The sequence below is a fragment of the Gigantopelta aegis genome, chromosome 4 (assembly GCF_016097555.1).
Source record: "Gigantopelta aegis isolate Gae_Host chromosome 4, Gae_host_genome, whole genome shotgun sequence".
Taxonomy (NCBI): domain Eukaryota; kingdom Metazoa; phylum Mollusca; class Gastropoda; order Neomphalida; family Peltospiridae; genus Gigantopelta; species Gigantopelta aegis.
The window spans coordinates 117,470,153-117,493,364 of record NC_054702.1 but is presented as its reverse complement, the minus strand read 5'-3'; the positions used below and the strand labels follow the sequence as shown (position 1 = coordinate 117,493,364).

Sequence of the window (23,212 nt, the reverse complement as noted above, 5' to 3'; positions counted from 1 at the left end):
AATAAACATACAGACGACACTTCGATTGATATTTTGGGCATGATCGCCATAAATTACGAAAACTACAAATGTCATACGGGTCATGTGTTTTTGACCTATTTTGGTTCCTGTGTAGAAAAACTAATTTTTAAGGTAAAATGTAACAAATAATTGGATATACTTAAAATTTCGTAGCTATTTGATTGTCTACACATCTTACTGTGAGACTTAGAACGTAAGCAAACGGTAGGTGGTGTATTACTTTAAAAAGAGGTGAAATCCAAAATGACGCGACTTAATAAATAGAGACAACGACTCAACAGGACCCATATTCACAAAAAAGTGTAAATTTTCGTCTACAACTAGCACTTACGTGTGCCGTAGATTTACGTTTACGTGCAAGAAGCACCTTATTCTCAAAGATGGTCGTAAATGTAAACGTAACTTAGTTGGACGTAAATCTACGATTTAACATTCTCACTGGAGTAATTAATAAAAACACATTAGAAACGATGGCTACCGGGTAAATAACTAATGCGCAAAACGCAATTTTGTTTGTCGTCTGCTAACAATAACATTGCGAACAGTGAACCATGGCATTTTGGTATTGGTGGGGATCCGCGTTTTGGTACGAACTTGAGGACATTTCTTAAAAAGGAAAAGATAATTCAGGAGAAATTGGCCAAGTCGAAAACATCCGTTCGATCACGAACAAAAATATGTTTAATCCGTGGGCGTTCGCCATAGCAAACTGCTTCATTTATTGGAAATGCTGATAGTTTCCGTAAATAATAGTAAATAACGGCGATCATGCTTGATTTATTATATGTACACAACTTACGTGCAGCGTTAGTTGCAACCTGAGGCACTCTTATATTTACGTCCAACTTTACACGTAACTTACGTTTTCGTGGTTTCGTGAATAGCTCTTCAGTCGTAGATTTACGTTTACGTGTAAAACTAGGCTTACGATATTTTGTGAATATGGGTCCAGGTGAGAGTATAACACGTTTATAATGTTTGAATGACGTCAGTCTTTGAATGACGTTGCATACAAGAACAACTGCTTCCGTTTTTAGAAGGCAGGAAACTTTCAATGTAAAATTGTTATTTATTTCACCGTGCTTGAAGAAAGAACGATTTTCAAAAAGTACCATTTGTTAAAACGTTATATTTGTCCACTGCAAACGCATAGATCTTCAAACTAAACCAGTATAAGAAAATTAACTTACTATTTTCAAGTCTTGATCCAGTCGATTTCTAACAGTGACAAAATCTCTCAAAATGATCCGTAACGAATCTTCTTTCTTCTAACAATGACGAAATATCTCAAACGAATCTCCTAATAATAACGTAGTAGATGTGATCGAATAACAATCGTTTTCGGCGAGCGAAGGACAATTAAACCGTATCTAGCCTTTTTATACTCTTTCGTGCCAGTCTAAGTAGGTCAGGGGCCGGTCTAAGTAGGTCAGGGCCGGGTCAGTAGAACGTTGCACACGGTACAGTAGTCCGTGACGTCATCAAGGTCAAGGCCAGTCTAAGGTCAGGGCCAGTAGGACGAGGTCACGGCACAGGCCGTGACGTCATCAAGGTCAAGGTCACGGAAAGTAGGTCATGGCACCATACAGGCCCGCCTACTACTACTTCCATGTTCATCTGTATGCATGAATTGAACTTCACCCTGAATCAGTTTCTATTAGCTTTTGTTATTTTTAACAGTTTGTTGCTGCTTAGACCATGGATACAAATGTAAAGCAGTGATTCGGGGCTCCCAAACCCGACACTGCTATATGACCTGGGACAATAAATGTATTAAAAAAAAAAAAAAAAAGTATTGGCAGTAAATCTTAAAGTAGAGATTAATTTTACTTGTAGAATGACGGGGCAGGACGTAGCGGTCGGTTTGGAATTGATCCTCATCGATGGGCCCATTGGGCTATTTCTCGTTCCAGCCAGTGCATCACAACTGGTATACCAAAGGCCGTGGTGTGTACTATCCTGTCTGTGGGATGGTACATATAAAAGATCCCTTGCTACTAATTAAAAGATGTAGCGGGTTTCCTCTCTATTACTCAAAAATTACCATATGTTTGACATCCAACAGCCGATGATTAATAAATCAATGTGCTCTAGTGGTGCTGTTAAACCAAAAACAAACCTTTTTTTGTAGAATACATGAAATTGTGCATATATTTGAGAACATCTAGTAGAAACTTTGCTTTGCGCCCTCGAACTCAGTCAGCCCCCCCCTCCCCCACCCCCACCCCGGTCTACATGCTTCCACTGTGCCCGATTTTAATGTTGATGTGGCCTAAACGAAATCGGCATTTATTTGACTCTCATTATGCGTCGCATGTAAGCAAAAAAAAAAAAGGGGGGGGGGGGGAAATTGGGGGTTGGGTGCGGGCAGCATATAATTAAAGTTACATTTTATCAATTTTAAAAGACAACCAAGTCGGAGACTGTAGTTAAAAGACAGCGAATGGAACACAGATGCACAGCGTATAGACTTTATTCAGCGACAGTGGCATGCAGTTAGCAGGGACCACTACATGGCTTCACATTCACAATGAGCACTTTAATACACATAATATTAAATGAGCACTCGCACTGTTTTATACTTTATTAAAACATCACTTCTTGGAATAGTTTAGGTATATACATAATACATTTGTACAAAATACCACTTCTGATAATTAAAAAAGTATATCAATGTCGGTTCTAGTAGTAGTGCCATATCTAATTTGCGGGGTTTTTTGGGGGGTATTTACCAAACTAGCCTTTTGGCATGAAAACTTCAACCTTTAGTATATTTTTGTTTAATTGTTGAATCCATCATAATTTTCTTTCTGATTCAGTGGATAATATAGATCACATGAATATGCATTACATCACCATCGATACTCAAATTATGGGACACCTCCCAAGTTTAAATAACAATGTACGGTATTTAAAATAATGGCAACAGACTTGTTGATGACAAGACAGTTGAATATACAAGTTAATAGTGAAAACACATGTATTACACTGAAGTTCTGTTGTTGTTTTTAACAAGAAATATTATAAAATAGGAGGCTAAACCACAACTTCAAAAATGCTAAGTTTACATGTATTTCCTGTTACTGATGAATGAACTTGTGTTAATATCTGTCGTTTATGAGACATTTGTAATATCATCATACTACATCTGTAAAAACAGCGAGAATATGTTCTGTACACTATTTAGTATACATGTAACTTTTACATTTCTTTTTTAAAAATCTGGGTAATATAACAAATTTAACAAGCGTCTATTTAAGATATACATTTTATTCACTTTCCTGAGATGAAGTTTCAAATTAATCTACATGAAATATACGTCTTATACATTTACTAAATTTACACATTTCTGTTGATATATATATCTATATATATATATATATATATATATATATATATATATATATATATATATATATATATCATGTTTTATAGCAACACATTTTACTAAGAACTTGCAGTTTATCACCAAAAGTACCTAATGTCAGCATCAACTGCTACCGGTAATCAAGTTAGATACTATATTGTGTAACTTATTTTGGTATATGTACTAGACTTGACACAGTTAAACAATAAACACATTCACCAAGCTACAGAGACATTACTACACCAATGATTTTATTTGATACATAATGGACACATGAGCAACCACATGCAGACTTTTGAGGGACAAATACAATTGTAACATTTTATGGTGGGTGAACTTTTACTCATGGCTTTTTAAAAATGAAAGACCGGATTGGTAACAAATCACTGTATACTTTCACTAATAAATCCTTTTCCTGTAACTAGCAACATCCACACGTCAATGATTAAAGGGGCAATGTCTGTGATTTAAACAGGTCATTAACATATGCAATAGTTAAAACTAAAGTGCTGACTTGAATTAAGCATTAAGCTCATGATTAAAGAAACATTCATAATCACTTTGAGAAGACCCAAGTGTTAAAAGATGATTAATCTAGAAACTGTTACTGACACCGACATGGTGAATGAATAGAAGCTAGTATCCTACATGTATGTACGGCTGTCAGTTCACATATTTATGAGGTGCTATTATGTATATCTGTTACCGACACCGACATGGTCACTGAATAGAAGCCAGTATCCTACATGTATGTACGGCTGTCAGTTCACATATTTATGGGGTGCTACTATGTATATCTGTTTGCACATCCATCTTCCAATAACAAATTATTACATTAAGTGTGCACACAGTTTGAAATGTATACAGCTCGTTTGAGACTATTATGACCCTCACTCTTGGAGAATAAAACAAATCATAAATATCTTTAATAATTTTCATGCAAAACAAATGTAACAATTTAACAGTATTATACATTCAAATGCTAAAAAGACCATTATTATTTAAAAATAAAGAGGAAGACTTATCTGTACTTAATGTGAATGTGCAGGTAGTTAAAACTCAAATGCCTATTTACCACCGGAGTTGTTTGTCCTGGACTGTGGCTTGTGGTGTGTGAGTCAATTTTGAGGCCTTACACTCTGCACAATACTAACGTAAACTGGAATGTAATCTGTACTGGGATATGAACCAACCACCCACCAGGCTTAGCTGATCATGATGTATCATTGAAATGAGAGCTCACTCACCAATACAGGTATTACATGCACGGCCAATCTTTTACATGTATTGTTTTATAGTGGGTCTATGTGAAAAACTAAATTAGATGTTTATGGATTAGTTTTTGCAGACTTTTAACCCTTTTTTTTAGCAAAGATTAAAACAAAAATTTGTTTCAGCTAAAATATTCCCCCGCACCTCCCCCTAAAACATTGTGGGCAGTAGACCTATATAATGAAATATATTTCTACAACAGCCCTTAGATGTGTATATTAGTGACTTGTGTTCCACGAATAACAAGCTGAATGGCAAAGATTTATCTCTGGAAAAACAACTAGTAGACTTGGCAGACTTCAACATTTCTCCTTTAATGGCTACACACTCAATTCTCAACAGATAAATAATAATAATGTAGTCTGTAATAAAAACCTGGCAGCTTGATGGCCCGACATTGAACAATTTACTAAAAAAAACAGTAAAGGCAGGGCTATTGCTACTGGCAGAATGTTCTCATTCCAAGCAGACATCAAGTGTTTGCTTTTAACTTTTGAGCATTTAGGTCTCTAAATAACTTAACTGTTTACTTTTGTTTACTTTTTTTTTACATTAATACCAACATTACTATTAGAATTACTTGATTTGCAATTTATCAAAATACTGTAAAACATGAAATTAATGTGCGACACAAATTAATGCGAAAATGTGAGATGGCAACAGACACATAAATTTCAGCACACATATTTGTAAAAATAACCCAAAGTAAAATTTTAACCACAACACTGAATTGTTAAAGTTTTAAAGCATATAGTATCATTAAACAGCCAATAAGTCAGCTGGACAAAAAAACAAGTTTTACTGTGAACATCTCTCACATCTATAAGTTATAAACACATCAAAGACGATAAACAACTTTTGAGTTTCATTTTGTTTCAATGATAAAAAAGACCACATAATTTCTTATATTGAGGTGTGGACACAATCGCACTGATAACTATACATTGTGTTAACTAAATTGTATTCCTTGCATTAATTAAAAGACTCTCTTTTGGGTAGGATTTGCTCTTGCATTCTTTTATACACACATTACTTTTATGTTTTACAGTATGTAATATCATCCACTACTTTTGTAAATTTAAAAAAATATTATCCAAATATAAGTAAATTGTAATTATACAGCCTTTACAGGACAATAAAATTAATAATTCACTGTTATGTGTAAGAATATGCAGTCTAATAAAATAATTTACTAGAGTAAACATTATACAAAAGTAAACTCCTAAAATAAACCATGCGATTTTTGTTGAAGTATTTTCTGAAAACAATATTTGACAAAAAAAAAGACAGTCTGTCTCAAACACTTTTCAGCATTCAAAATAAGTTAGCATAAGAAAGCAATAATAATAACCTGTATATATATATATATAAAAAAAATAATTAAAGACTACAGACAAAAATGTAAATATGTAAAATAAAATTGAATGATGCAGACACTGGTCTGCAAGTATACACTGAAAATCAAACGTGTGACTGTTGATAAGACTCAGTATGTACAGAGGTCCAACTAATCACCATCATGTGCCACAAATAAAAAATAAATACAACACATGTTCATCAATCTGTAGAGAATATATACATATTTATGAATACACATTTGATCCACTGCTTAAAGTATTTTGGGACAAAAATACTTTTTTAAAATGATTATTTAATTTGGCTCCAAGAGAATAGATAAATAATACACAAAAATGTCCAGTACAAATAATAGTTTTAAGTGAACTACTGAAAGAAAAACAAGAGCAATAAAACAAGAAAATTAGCATGAATATGTTTTATTATACCTTACAATTCACTGAATGAATTCCATTCAGATACAAACTGACCCTTCAAGTCTTCTGCAACACTTGTCAACATGATGCAAATGAACATTTAACCATTCGGCAATGCTTGCTTTCTTTTATATGGATAAACAAAAATCACAACTGTGAACCAAAATGAGTTTGCTATTTTATACTAATTGTACAGAGTACATGGAATTTACAACTGTATGAATTTAATGACAGTCGATAGTACTGCAGCAAGACTATTTAAAAAGATGTTAATTTTATTTGTATTTGGCTATTCACTTGGAGTGTTAAAGTAACATGTTTAACAACATCTGTATACTGTCCAGTGTTTCAGCAAGCCGAGTACTCTCTCACTGACGACACCAATATCAGCACTTCACAACAGTTGTACCAAATCACGTGGTTCGAATCTTTCCTGGAACATAATTCTTATCAATGACAGGCTCTTGTAGAAACATGTGCAGACACTTCTCATTCTGTGCCAGAGGGTGACCAGCCACCCTGAAAAACACAGAAGAACAAACATTATGAGAGTACTGCTAAAGCAATACATGTCTCCTACATGGCCCAACACATTTTCATATCTCAAGTTCAAGGGCCTATAACTCTGTGAAAAATGGGTAAATGGACCTGAAAGTTAAACATGATCTGTAACAGTACATGATAAAGCTATACATAAACATTTATCTCAGTGCATCAGTGTTCGAGATTAACGGTATCCCGATATCCCGGGGATACCAGAATTTAATTTTGGATACCAGACTCCAATAACCCAGTATCACACTGGGATACCATATAATGTAACAATGTTGTTGGGGTTTTTAATCCTGCGTTTTTATTTTTTGCTGAAACAATGAAAGTCGTCATTTACTGGTGAAGTAACAGTATTTTCGAGGTCGTACCCAGTCTAATGCTATGCCGTAACAACATCTCCCCCACCTCGTACTCAGTCTAATGCTACACTGGACCAATAGCGGCATAGCGATAGACTGGGAACCGCTAAGTCGCTATTGATTTTGTTGAATGTTTCCTCCAAATTTTATTTGAGATATTGATTCCACATCTGCAGAAAATTGATACAGGTAGGTTTATTATTAGTAATATCGGAAACACTTATAGATTACTGCTAAATATTAATATTACTCAAAAATAGATGCAGCAAATATTTTTGCCGATTCAGTTTGATTGCGAATTTCACGAATTCCGCGATCTCGTTTGCGGCGTAGCAATAGACTGGGAACGAGACCAGTGTCGTCCAAGTTTGTTACGATGTTATTTATGAATTTCATTTAAGTGGGATACTAAATTCTCAGGTGGGATACCAGATTTTGAAATGTTAGTATCCAATTGGGATACTGCCCAAAATGTTTAATCTCGAACACTGTACATGGATCTTCAGACATTTAAAAAACCCATCCAGAATGTTTTTAATATATATATATATATATATTAACTAAGTTCAAGGGCCATAACTGTGTAAAACAATAGGTAAATTGCACTGAAAGTCAAACATGATTTGTAGCTATGACAAAGGTATACACCAAAAGTCAGTTTAATATATTGAGGCATTAGAAGAAAAAAAGTCTGGAAAACTAAATGTGGGACAGACAGAAGGATGAAAATGTTACCCATATTTAATCCGGTTGGACCAATAGGGCACTAAACACAACATGGTGCAGTGTTCGAGATTAAAACTTTTGGGCAGTATCCCTGGGGTGGATCTAGCGGGGGGTGGGGGTGGGGTCCAAGGTGTCCAGACCCCCCTTCAAATTCGAGAAGTGCCCCTTTTATTTAGGATTTTTACAAATTTATTTATTGTCAATGTATAGAACACTGTAGAATACGTCTGCCAGCGTCCCTGTTGTAGCACTATTATATTATGGTCCATGTGAACCGTGTGTAATTTTTCAATAGTGCCTTTTCATAATGTTATGGTGCCCTTTTTGTCTTGGACCCCCCCTCATCAGAAAAGCTGGATCCGCCCCAGTATCCCAGTTGGATACTAACATTTCAAAATCTGGTATCCCACCTGAGAATTTAGTATTATATGGTATCCCAGTGGGATACTGGGTTCTTGAAGTCTGGTATCCAAAATTAAATTCTGGTATCCCTGGGATATCGGGATACCGTTAATCTCGAACACTGTGGTGAGTTACCACTGAAACAAAATATCAGACATATTAACAAAAAAACATGGCAAGTTACCATTGCTATTAAATATTAAAGAAACACTGAAGTCTAGATCTAATGCAACAAGAAACACACTCTGTGAAAAATGGGTAAATTGCCGTGAACCTGACCCATAACAACACATGATAAAGCTATACACAAAGTTTTAGCACAAGGGGGGGGGGGGGGGGGGGGGGGGGGGGTATTTCTTCTTTGTTAAGAAGCTTTATTACAGTATATAGACAGTGAATTATTATGTATGTCAATTTAGTTTTGAATTTCAGTTGTGAATATACAGATTGTGTGTTGTTAAGTAATCCCAAATATATAGAGATGAATTTACAAAGCCTGTTTTGAACTTACACATGTGTAACGGCATACATTTACAATGCTTAAACACATGCATTTAAGAAAAACAGGCTTCGTAAATCCAGCCCATAGTGTCACCTTAAATTTACTCTTGTTGACTCCCAGTTTTTAATTCTAGGAGTCACACTGACTCCCACTTATATCTGACAATCTCAAATTGTGATACTTCTCAATATTTACTTGTTAATAAACTGTTCTAATCCCTTCCGTCTTTCTTCTATGAAATCTTCTTCGAAAATGCCATCATCCCCCCTGAAAGGCAGCTGTCGCTTGAGTGCTTTACCAGGTAACGGTGGAACCACAATCTAAACAAAAACAAAGTAGCAAAAATTACTGTTGATGAAACATAATAAACAGGGGTAGAAATTAAGAAATATTTTCACTGAAAAATTACAAGTCCCCCATTTTTGGTTGAAGGTTGAACCCAGATAATCTGAAATACTTGTGACTTATTCTAAGACGACAAATCATATACCTTATTTTAAAATTCCTTCGCTTATTGGTCTGCTCAGCTGAAAATCATGACGTGAAATAAAATCAATTTTGGAAAATATCTACTTGTAAGGCAGGCTAGGATCATTTAAAATGTATTTGTTTCCAACAATGGCTATTTTCATAGAGTGAGTGAGCGAGTGTTAAAAAAACACCCCCAAAAAACTACTTTAATACAATTTCACAACATTGGTCAAAATAATGGAGTTTTCACTGCGTGACTTGTAGTAATTAGTAATCTTTGTGTAGCTTGTACACACACTAACTCTGAATGGATGAGCAGGTTATGCAGCATGAGAAGTATGGAACAAGAGAGATCTACAAACTACAATTCACACTTTTCAAACAGGTGTATGATTAAACAGATAGAAACACGTCAAACATACTTACGTGTATAAAATCTTGGAGTCTGTGATTTAGAACATATAAGAGTTAAAACTGGTTTGTGATATGAAACGTTTTAAGAGTTAAAACTAACATTGTAACAACCAAGGTATACTATGCTGAGATTGATTAAATTGAATACACTATATAGTAAATAGTTTTCACCACACAATGTAAGACGAGCAGTGAACATTCCCTACATTACTGTCCTGCTCGAGTTCATTACATAACCACTCAAAATCACTGTAGTAAATAGATTTCACCACACAATGTAAGACGAGCAGTGAACATTTCCTACCTTACTGTCCGCTCGAGTTCATTATGTAACCATTCAAAATCACTGTAGTAAATAGTTTTCACCACACAATGTAAGACGAGCAGTGAACATTCCCTACATTACTGTCCTGCTCGAGTTCATTACATAACCACTCAAAATCACTGTAGTAAATAGATTTCACCACACAATGTAAGACGAGCAGTGAACATTTCCTACCTTACTGTCCGTTCGAGTTCATTATGTAACCATTCAAAATCACTGTAGTAAACAGATTTCACCACACAATGTAAGACGAGCAGTGAACATTTCCTACCTTACTGTCCCGCTCGAGTTCATTACGTAACCATTCAAAATCACTGTAGCGCCGTCTCGAGGTACTCTCCTTCAACTTGAAAACGGGTAAATTGGTCTGCAAAAAAATTTACATAATAGGAGAATCAATTTCAATTAAATGGGATTAATAGTAACAAAAAGGTGTACACTATCAGGATTTAAAAAATAGGCATTTGTTATACTCACAATAATTTCATCATCGGGAAAGTAATATCTATTACCTGCCTTTAAAAGTAAACAGTAAGTCTCTTTCATTTGAACAAAAAATCTGGATTACAATCATATAAATCTATGTTTTATAAATTGATCCAAGTCGATCACAAACCCACCAAATAACTCTTTAAGTATTACTACTTGAGGATTGTGGTAGTTGATGATAGTTGGCCAATATCAACCAATGTTTTCACAAAATTAAATGGCATCTTTAAAGTCAGTAGTATTAATAGAATTTAACATCATTGTAACTGCAGTAGCAAAACATTAATTTTGTAAGCTAAGGTTTGTTTATTCTAGAACAATTCATAAACACTTCATTGACCAACTCATTTAATCATACACAGAAAATATAGTCCACATTATGCAATGACATAAAACGTTAACAACTTATCCATAATATAAAGTTGAGAACATTAATTGGATTACACATTTTAAATAACTATGGCTATATATGGTGTCTAACTTATGGTTATTTTGTGTGAGAGAGAGAGAGAGAGAGAGAGAGAGAGAGAGAGAGAGAGAGGAGAAGAGAGAGAGAGAGAGAGAGAGAGAGAGAGAGGAGAGAAGAAGGAATATTTCGAGGGGTTAGCGCCAGAACCATTTATATGGTGAATTATACAAAAATTAGTTAATCACCTTGTCAGCATCAAGGGAAGGTGTACTATCATTTCACCATGTCTCATTCAAATCAATCATTTATTTATGCTTTTATACATCACAAACCAAACCAGTTACCTTGTTCTGTCTCTCTTGAATTTTGTAGTATCACCTATAGCTGACAGACATAACACGTTAGCTTACAACTCTGGATTGTGGTAGGCTGTAAACTGTTTGAGAAGACTGAATCCTAGGTGCCATAACATATGACATGCCAATGACACGTGCTAGCTTAGCTCTTAAGTGTTACATCCAGTGATGGTGTTTTATGTAAACTATCTGGTTGGATGTTTTGGCTTACAAAGAAATAACAACTCAGGAAGAGGTAGCTAGAATTAATTGTTTACGCATCAGGATAATCCGAGATGGACTGCAGACAATGGGAGCTGGAAGTTTGTAGTGCTTAGACATCTGGAATGTGGTATAATGTGTGTGTTGTAAATTAGTTGCTGAATAAATGCTGGTGATGTACATATTTTAATCAGAAGTGATTACACTGAGTGTATTTACAGAGTTCATTTATCTCTATAGAAGAAACACAGAGTTGAGAAAATATTAACAGAGACATAGAGAAACTAGTTAAAAAGTAAAGTTATTTTCCCTTATTTTAGCTTAAACAGTGACTATGTGTACTAGAGAAAAATTAATATAACTAAATTAATATGTCGGGGGCAGGACGTAGCCCAGTACAATCATAATAATAATAATAATAATAATAATTTCTTATTTAGTGAGGTAACACAGTTAGCAAAAGCTACCAGGTAATCTTCCCTTAGGCCCTCAGATACAAACAATACAGAATTACAATACATAATACAATCATTGGACTTTCTCGTTCCAACCAATCTTTTACAACTAGTGTTACAAAGACCATGGTATATACTATCCTGTCTGTGGGATAATGCATATATATATATATTAAATATCCCTTGGTGCTAATAAAAATAGTAGCCCATAGTTTTCTCTCCAAAATATATTTGTTTGTTTGTTTTGTTTAACGACACCACTGGAGCACAATGATTAATTAATAATCGGCTATTGGATGTCAAACATTTGGTAATTCTGACAAGCAGTCATCAGAGGAAACCTGCTACATTTTCCATAATGCAGCAAGGGATCTTTTATATGCACCATCCCACAGACAGGACAGCACATACCACGGCCTTTGATATACCAGTCGTGGCACACTGGCTGGAACAAGAAATAGCCCAAAGGGCCCACCAATGGGGATCGATCCCAAACCGACTGCACTCTTTGTGTGAGAGTGATCAAACAAAAGTATGTGATATTTAAATGGAGAAATACTGTCGGCTCAATAACCATTACTTTTCAGAGGCACATTGAGTTTATACTAGATGACTAGAAACACTTCAGATGTATGCCAGATGTAAACAATAAAATGTAAGTAACTTCTAACATAAATTATCCTCTAAATAGTGAATATGTTGAAATGATCAAAAAATCATGACATGAACAGACCCTAGTTTCAGCCCATGAAAATTAACACTAAGTTTAGTTAATTAATCTACAAACCTTTAACACATTTGGATAAAGTTACAATTAAGTGAAACAAGAGTCTGTGACTTTGAAATGGTGAAATAATTATTCTTATTCTTATGTCCCTTTAAATTAAATTGTATAGCCTAATGGCAAAAACTTTCTTTTACTGATACATTTTCATCATGACAGTATTATTAATGTATTTGATTTGACTTTTTATGGGAGGTAGTTTGGTTTCCTAAAAAAGACTTGGCCATAACTCATTAAGTGATTAACTGGCACAAACACAAACATGAGAACATGATCAAAAAAGGGGGTGGAACCATACGTCACGGACATCAGTGTTGGCTTTAAATGTACGTGAATACGCACGAAATGGTCAGGGTTCTTACACACCAACAGTGTACGTGGTACCATCCACTAGCTGGCGTATTATTTCCCTGTAGTTAGTAATTCACAACTTGCGTCTTTAGCAATTACAGCGCCTGTCTGAATACACGGAACAAAAGGCTCAACGCGAGGACACCTAACTGAACCTACCCTCATTCGCAACTCATAGTCTGTATAACGCTTCTTTCCAACCCCATGTGTTTGAGGGTTACACATATCAATTTCCAGGAAATTAGCCGGAGGTGAATAGGCATCTTCTAATGTCTGTTTTTGTGTATTTATTCTCGCTGTCGCAGCCGAGTTAGACATTTCGCCAAAAAATAATACGCACTGTATGAAACGTCATCAACATATGTATAATACGTATTGTACAAAATAAGGCTTTATTAAACACAGAGATGGGTTGAAATGTACTGACAACACCAAATATTTTATTCACCTTGATATACGGTTTAAGCACGCTATAATGGGCACATACCTCAACACTTTGGGCTATCTGCACTGGAAAGAGTTATTTTCATCGTTAGGCGAAGTTATCATACATATTAGACTTGCTAGAAGACATATATTACAACATATAATATGATATATTATAGTATATATATTATCTACTGTCATTATCAGCATGTTTTTGTGCCAAAACTACAGGGTTATACCACTTATACTACTATTTTTTTTAATTAAAATGTAAACTTAAAATTTTTTACATTACATGATGAAAACAAACCATAAATGTGTACTTTACGTGTATTTATTATAATAAACTGTACCCATGAAGATATTGTCAAGTAATATGTAGGCGACTTCGCCCAACAGAAATCCAAATCGTAGAAAATCCTGGCGATCTCGCCCCAGTCTGAAAAAAGTGAAATATATCTAAACACAGCAACCTCGTCGGTTCAGTACATACTTTAGTATTTAGTATATATCAAATAATCGTTAAAATGTAAACTTAAACAAGAAAAATCCTGGCGATCTCGCCCCGGCTTGCAAGTGAAATCGTTAGAAATGTAAACTACCAATGTACATTTTACAAGAAAATCAAAACATGACTACTGCACATGTATTTACTTAATGAAGTAAACATTAAACTGCTTGTAACTTGAATATTGTTGAGTTATAATGTACTGGCGACTTCGCTAAACAGACATGCAATACGGAAGTAAATATGGCGATCTCGCCACAGCGTGTCCCAACACAAAAATAGTAGATATATACTGTAATATATGTTGTAATGTATGTTTAATATGTATGATAACTTCGCCTAACGATGAAAATAAGTCCTGGCAAACTCGCCCGGGGCGACTTCGCCAGGGCGAGATCGACACGGGGCAAGATCGCCAGGCTCCGTTGCTGGTGGCTAGTAAAAAGAAGTCAGTTTTGTGGCCTTACAAAAACGTATTATATTCTCAATGTTTTAAAAAATAAATAGACAAACAAATACATTTTTAAAAAACTCACAATATTAAGAATAAACAGCAAATAGTAACCGAACAAAGATATTTAATCAAATAACTGCTGCCGAATTTCAAACTAAAGACGAGTCGTCTTGAAAAGTTTTTGGTATATTTTTGTTTTTGTTGTCCATTTTGATGAGTTATCAGACCTTCAATGTGGTACTAAGAGAGATAACTCCAGCATGTTAAAATATGAGATTTTGTTTGCAAACGTCGTTTTTGTGCAAATTTCATCGCATTTGTTTACAAACAGTTTCATTTGGTTCACATATATCAGGTTCGTAAAATCACAAACTATTATAAAACCACTGTCATATCAACTTTTAATGAATACTAGTCAACTCGCCCCAGAACCAACTCGCCCCAGTGTTTGGCAAACTTTACTGTCCGTGAATAACGGTGACGAAATTTAAAATGTACGTCTACAACATTGATGTCATTTTATTTACCAATATTACGATGAAACTCCGCTATTGCGACCACTTATTAAATGGTTTTATCGCTAAAGATCGAAAGGCGTCCTAGGTTAAGAAGCGTCCTATTTTACGGGGACCAGACAACTCGGACCGGGGAACAACTCGGCCCAGACATCTCGGCCACGGGGCCGAGTTGTCAGAGACTGATAGACTGCTGTGACACATTATGTGCGTGTTAAGTATGATAGTTGGCCATGTCGTAGTAATAATAATGCATTATACTGATAGATACCGCTAACTATATGGTCACTATTAAGAATGACAATTATGTATGGCGCATATGATATCGTAGTGTCGGATGGGTTTCTAGAAGTATTGTACTATAGAAATAATGCAAAAGACATCATTTGCCAAATTCCCACATTTATTACATTAAATACATACGCACATACCAACAGAACACATATACATAAATAGTTATAATAAAGAAATAAAACACCAATCACCAAAAGAACATAGAAATAAAACGTCCAACAAAAGATAAAAGTCAGTGTGCAACAGGGGCATACAGCTTTCCACAGGCAGACAAGAATCTCGAAGTGGACACTTCACCATCAAAGAGCAAGTCACGTGGCTCTGCTGGTCTCAGCTTTGCTCGCACACGGTTCGCCATACGGGCCAGGCTGCTGGGTCCAGGTAGTGCATCCCAGGTCTGCTGTACATCGAGGTCGTCAACCATGATACCCTCCACGATGGCACTCGCTGGCTGTAACACGTCCGTCTTAGCAGTTTCCTTGATCTGCAAAATAAACAAAATTATTATTGTTATATTCTATAATTTTTTATAATTTGTATTTGTATTCCTTTCTCCAGGTGTGGTCCACATAGTCCATAGTTGTGTTACCTTTTAAAATGAATATTCTAATACAACTTTCAATAAATTTTATTATGACTGTATTTTGTTTGTGTTTTCCTTTATGGTTTACTCGAAAATCTAGACATTACTTTAAGCACACTTCAAACTGGAAAATAGTGCGTGCGTATTAATTTCGCGACATAAGGTTGGAAGCGAACGACGCAAAATTTATACGCACACATTTGTTTCACGGTTTGCGGTATGTATATATATATATATATATATATATATATATATATATATATATATATTTACAGTAGAATCTCATTGGCTCGAATACTGTCGGTGCATCAAAGTCTGTTCGACCTATCGGGTAGTTCGAACCATCCATTCGGCCATTGTCGGGTGTTTCTGTACCACAAAAATCAATCAGACATTTCCATAAAACCGGCTGGGCAAGATGATCCGATTGACTCATGAGTAATGAAGTCGCCGTCAAATGTTGGATGAGATATATATTTGTAACAATTATTTATCAGCGTTAAAGAAACAAATACGATTGACAAAACTATATAATAGAGGATATATAAAACTGGAACATGATTGTCGTCGTCTTCATCTTCATTCATAGTCGTGTCGTCGTTAGAGCTGGAACCAAACTTAGCGTGAAGTAAACAATTGGCTATTTTTTTGTGTGTCACCTGCATCAAATACACTGCTTCCAGTAATTAGTACTATTGTGTTTCTGTCTGCTGTCGTTTGGCGTGGCTTTTCAGGTTGTTTATCACAGGCCTTTGTCTATGGGCTGTGTTTGACTGGTTGTGTTAGGTCACCTAACTTAGGTGGCAAAGAGATCAGCTCAATAACTGTCAGACCTCTCAGTTTAGAGTGGGCGGGACAATTATCCACAATAATGGCTAAATTCCTACATAAATTATTGTTTTATATATTTCCTCCCATAGACTTAGCTGTTCGAGCTAAATATGTTTAATTTTACAGTTCGGACCAATAAACTGGCTTGAGAGAAAGCTTCTGTTCGACCCTAGGTGTATTCGACCAATCAGCACCAAAATAAAAGGGTTTAATAGAGGGGGAAATCGGGACTTTGTTCTTGGTTCGAGAATACCGGTAGGTTCGACCGTTGGGCGTTCAAGCCAATGAGATTCTACTGTATATATATATATATATATATATATATATATATATATATATATATATATATATAATAATAATAATAATATCAATAATATATACTCACCAGTATTACAGGTGCGGTGTTGCCATCGTGAATAAATGTTGCAGCGTAATGCGTGTTGTCTGGGTCAGACATCATTAGAACAAAACGCACACGGATAACTCAGCATTTTGTTAGAAAGTCCAATAATTCGGACGGTTATATACATTATTTGCTGAAAATGTCATCATGCTCACCAATTGGAATTACTTCTTAAAAGCAGGAAGTCGGGAGGCTATATCCGCGAGTGGTGTTACAACGATAAATAACTTTTGCATGTTTTTTCTGGGATCATCTCCAATGTTTAGGTCACCGACTGTAGAACAAAAACAAATTATTCGAACAGCGGAAACTATCTTCAAAGATAAATGGATCAACAATTTATCAATTTAACAAAAAACAAAAAACACATTCTTTTATTTCTGTGAAAATACTTTAATTTAAAAAACAACACTTGTTCAACAATATTGTTCAACTCCGGGCCGAGTTGTCTCGCAGTGGGCCGGGTTGTCTCAGAACTCTGGGCCGAACTGTCTCGACGTGGGCCGAGTTGTCTGAGCTGAGTTGTCCTCCGAGCCGAGTTGTCTGGCATTCCTATTTTACGTATGGCGTGAACTTTGACAACACAATAATTCTGAACCATCTTTCGGTCAGGTCACGTGATGTACATATTCTTTCAACAAAAACGAATTATGGAAGCCCATCTTACCTATAGGACACTTTCTGATACAGACCTTGGAATATACACATTCAACTGTGGCATGTGTTTTATCTATCAACGGAATACACTTGTAAGGTTATAAACATTTTATTAATTGATATTTGTAGTTAACTGAATACGGTAATAGATCAAATAATCAAATTGATTGTGCGATTACAATACATGTGCATTGACAGTGATTGTAGCCATTTTCCCGTTAATAGGATGCTTCACGATCCTTCGAGGATATATCCTAATATTAAGATATAACACCATTTATAAAACCATTTATTAGTAATATCGGATAAATAATAATCTATTACAATGAACTGTCAAGCCCATTTTAACAACATTTGTGAGTTTGTCCCTTATTTCCTTAAAGGAATGATCAGGCAAGGCTTTCAACAATGTTTAAAGGAGACCGGACACCAAACCATATATACGGCGTAATGAATTGTTTGCCGTCATAAACCACAACACGCAACTACCGCGCTCCCCTTATTGACTAAGTTAAGCATGCCAGTCTTGGTTGGGTGTTTTTTTTCGCCGATCTCCTATGTTTGCCGGAAACTGTCGACAATTGATGAGCTAGACCCGTGACGTCATCGATGAGAGGAAAACTGAAGAAAATACCAAGCAGCATGGACGAACTTAGCGATTCGAGTGACGAGGAATTGTGTCCAGCTTGTGCTAATGGCATCAAACCGTATCAGTTTGAACCACTTATCCGAGACTTTGTCCCTAATCCTGGAAATGTTGTCTTAGACGAAAATTCGGATGAATCAACTGCCGACGAAGACAAGGAAACCACACGGTCATAGACTAGCATACAAGCATTTTTTTAAACATAATTTTTTATGACATTTTTAATGTAAACTGAAGCAAATGGACATAATTAGAAGAAAAGCACACAAAATTTAATAATATTTCATCATAAATCTTGTTCAGCATAGATGTAAATATGACACGTCAGTATTCCATAGGCCGATTTCGCAAATTTGCAAAACGCGTCCCCTCCTCACCAAAGCAAGATATAATAATTTAACAAAAAACTTTGTTCTCTTAACTAGTTACCCTCCAAGTTTTAATGTGTTTGGTTAAGCCGTGTATTTTTAATTATTAAAAAAATGTGTTAGCAGTCTGCCGAAACTGTCCACAGCCGGGTACAGAAACACAGAAATGTTGGAAAATATTATACTGTTGCCACATACTGACAATCACTTTACAACTAATATGTCTTATCGACAATATTATTATGTAGTCTTTGCATTTATTAATATAAAATACAACAGACCCGTAGGAACTGGGGAGGGGCGGGCCTAGGGGCTTGTTCTCCATCACACACACACTAGGATGAAAATGTATGTTTTAAGTTTTCACTACTTTGCATAAATAAAGATGATATAAAGATAAAAATCTAGTTTGTATCCCTCACTAGAGACTGTATCCCCCCCCCCCCCCCCCCCCCCCCCCCCCACACACACACACACACACACTTCAAATATCGTTCCTACAGGCCTATACAAATGTAGATAATATGTAGAGGGTGAGGTTAGGAACCAGTTCCTTTATCTTTAGGATTTTGTAATTATGATTTCAAACCAACTGTTTCAGGTAGTTTGCTCCACATTTGTTATATATTGGAATAAAATAAAAATAATTACAATATATCCAGTGTTATTTTCTTTAATCATTCATGGAGGAAGAAGGAAGTCCTGATGAAAATATATTACAGGTAAAACAAAATAATATATGATGCTTATTCCATGTGGTAACTTGTTAATTTTGCTTTAAATTGCTAGATGCCAAAAGTGATTAATTATATTATTTTATGGTAACAGTCGAAAATTAGATGACCAGTTGTTTCAACCTCTGCCAAAGGTACCAGCTTTTCTGCCAGAAAATAAGTTGAGGGTACGTAATAAAACAGGGCCGTAGGAACTGGGGGGGTGGGTGGGGGGGGGGACGGGTGCCCCCTACTTGTGAGCTTTTCGTTATCACATTAATTTTTGCAATTGTAACCAAACTCTGATGTAGAGTATACCCGGTCCGTCAGTGCGCCCCCCCCCCCCCCAAGTCGTTCCCACGGGCCTGTAAAAACTAAATATATTCAAAGGAGTATATTGGGTGGTTATAGGTTTGAATGTTTTTTTTTTATTGAACATTTTATTTCATGCACATTTATAAATTTTAAACAGCAATTATGTTACTATAATCTATCGAAAAAATAAAACAGTCTATATAGATAGATATATATATATATATATATATATATATATATATATATACACACACACATTAATTTCTGAGATTTTTTAGTACATACATGTAAGTTTACCCTCTGCACCCTCTGGCAGAAACCCAGGGTAGGTATTAAAGTAATTATTTGGTGTAGAGTATTTTTAATATGATATACAGAAAGCATTGAAAATACCACTTTTATTATGCTTTAATAATCGACATTAGCTTTAAAACTAATTAACCATCATTCCTTCTGGCCACAGTACATATGTTGTTCCTGCCAAAGTGTTAGCATTTTAATTTTAATGACAACATACTGAACTGACTATAAACATTGTTAAATAACGTAATAATTCACGTTTTGAAGGTGTTTTGTTATAAGGTTAACAAACCAACTAGATAAAGAGACTTTAGTATGGAGTCGTTATGGGCTGTCGGTGAAAATTAATTTGGTAATTATAGGTAAATAAATGTGGTTTAAATATTCGTATGTGAACAAATTGCAATACCTTTATTTAATGTATATTTTAAGTACACACTTGTTTTAATTTTCACATTGTAAATGTACCATAACCTGCTGTATTTAGTTGGTGTAAAGCCCGTTCGACGACAATAATGCGTTCATGTTTTAAAACAACTTTCGTTTTTTTTAAAATCGAAACCATGATGTTGGCCGTGTCTTGGGATGCATTGCTGTTACTGTTGCAGTTAAACACTGCGCAGTTAACCATGATATAATTACGTCGACAGTATATACTAACACTAATTATCTTGTAAGTTAAATTTCCGATAAACCTGGAGACTAAAAAAAAACAAAGACGACTAAAAGGCACAACCAAAGAATCAACACGTGTACCGGTATTGCTTGGTAACTCTCACCGATGACGTATTGCCTCGCTTTCGTTCAGATCTATGCATAATCCCGCCCACTTCTATTTTTACCCCAAACCTAAGACGCGCAGCTGACCGATGCCTCGCAGCGAGCCAGGCGTTAAGTAATGCGGTCTTTGATGCTAGCTTAATCCATTACACACTACATGTCTTTTGGTGTCCGGTCTCCTTTAATGCACGTTATCAGGGCATAAAATTTATCACAAACGATTCTGTCATTCGTCTGTCGGTTATGCAAAACCAATATCAACATAAATGACGGATCGTTCGTGCAAAAGCTGTAATGGCTCGTCAGAAAATTTAAAAAACCTGTGTGTTAGCTAATATCATCGATGTTTTGGAAAGCTTCATGTGGTGGGAAATCCCTGACCTAGATGTACGTCATATGACAAGTGCTTGATGGTAATGTTCTAACCAGCTTTCCATCCGTCGTTCAACGTGTCCAGCTATTTTCTTCATGACTACCGTCACTTTCGTTATAAAACACTACCTACGTTGGCACGCCACCAACATATTTACAATTCGCTGACATTTGCAGGCGTCATGATATTCGGTGTTTGAAGCTCGTCACAGAACTTTTATGAGTAGTTTCTTACAATATTATATTATATACCGATGCAATTTAATGACACTGATGAAAACAAAATATGTTTTGAAAATAAAAATAGACGTGTGTCATTATAAGTGCACGAGACAGAGGAGTGCTGGAGCAAAACCTCAAATTCGGGTAAAAATGGTAGAGATAATCGGGCAAAATGTGCTAACCTGAGACCTTTTTATCATAATGTATTTCCATCATTCTACCATCAAAATTAGTTGTAATCGTTTGCAACCCTATAATCGTGATTCGTTTGCAACCCTATATAATTGTTTGGTAGTAATACTAATATGAATAAATGATGTTATCCAGATTCAGCCATTTTCTTTTAATTCGGGCAAAAACCAGCCTGCCCCCTACACAAAAGGGGAGTCCGTACGCCTATGGGTGTCATGAAAAATCTCTCTCACCGCTACTCCAAGCCAATCGGAATAACTCGGCTGATTACAGATTTCCCCAGGAGTTCAACACTTGTAGCTTCTTCCAGACTGATTCGAGTCTATTAATAACAAATGCGATGACATTCTAGCGACTGTACCTAGTGTCGGGACAAAATGACCGCTATTAACCGTGCAGCTATCGTTAGACTGATTAGTTTAAAATCCATTTTGCCTATCACAAGAGCATGTAGTATTATTAACATGCACCGCGGGGCGCAAGATCTCGTGACAATCGTTTTCTCGTTACTGTGAATAGCATTTTACAGAATTATTCCTCATTTCCAACGAATCGAAACTAGCATAATTTTTAATTTCGCCTGGCAGCTTTCAAGTTAGTCATAGCACACAAAAAGTATATTTTCGTAATAGAGAAAAGCTACAAAAATCACTCATCTTAGATTCTCGTTTGATTATCGTTGCCCATTAACCTTTTCATTTTTATTTAACTATTGAAGAAAATCGTTCGTGTAATCACTAAAACCACACAAACGACATATTGGTTGTCTGAAAAATTAAAATTTTATGCCCTGCATTATTGTTTTAAAATATTGGTGTATTAATTGATTTGAGTTGACCAAACAGTGTGGGGCGAGTTGACTGACCACTGGGGCGTGTTGGTTTTGGAGTGAGTTGACCTGCTCCCCTTTCAATTAACAACTGTAAGAGGTAGCAGGTCAGCTCGCCCCAAAATCAACTCGCCCCCTACCAATTCACCCCCTACCAACTCATCCCAGCTGCTGGTCAACTCGCCCCACAATGTTTAGTCGACTCATATCATTACCATTTTATTAATTAAATATACCAATATTTTAAGGAATAATGTGCGTTAAATAGTGTTGAGTGAGGCAGGGCTCAAACTTAATGGCGACAACGACGGCAATTGCTATCGGTGACATATAAACTGCCGTCGTTTGGGGGTGTCACCGAGAGCACTTTTGTGCCGTCGGATAAAAATTACTGACGTCGGTAAAGCTCCTGACCGACGGCAAAATGTATAAACGTGTATGAACATTATCTTCCAGTATTTAACACGGATGTTTGGGTCCTGGTTGGAGTTAATGAGTGTTTAGTTAGTACCACGCAATGGAACTATATTTGGTCATGTGCGTACCCTATGTTGTTGTATAATATATGTTCTCACT

The 23,212-nt window shown here is 35.7% G+C and overlaps 2 protein-coding genes across 2 annotated transcripts in view; one reads left to right on the top strand and one right to left on the bottom strand.

Annotated features, from left to right (window-relative positions):
- Positions 1 to 2,478: 2,478 nt before the first annotated feature.
- Positions 2,479 to 13,568, bottom strand: LOC121371894 (sorting nexin-12-like). The gene is made up of 4 exons (XM_041498119.1): positions 13,388 to 13,568; positions 10,455 to 10,550; positions 9,169 to 9,293; positions 2,479 to 6,951 (listed from the first exon to the last, which is right to left on the bottom strand). The coding sequence occupies exons 1-4, from the start codon at positions 13,544 to 13,546 to the stop codon at positions 6,846 to 6,848; spliced, it is 486 nt and encodes a 161-aa protein (XP_041354053.1). The 5' UTR covers positions 13,547 to 13,568; the 3' UTR covers positions 2,479 to 6,845.
- Positions 13,569 to 14,846: 1,278 nt separating this feature from the next.
- The window catches only part of LOC121371893 (AFG1-like ATPase), a 39,191-nt gene continuing 30,825 nt past the window's right edge, over positions 14,847 to 23,212 (top strand). Inside the window, exon 1 of the mRNA XM_041498117.1 lies at positions 14,847 to 14,971. Coding sequence (XP_041354051.1) covers positions 14,887 to 14,971 — 85 coding nt within the window. The 5' untranslated portion in view covers positions 14,847 to 14,886. The remainder of the gene's footprint in view (positions 14,972 to 23,212) is intronic.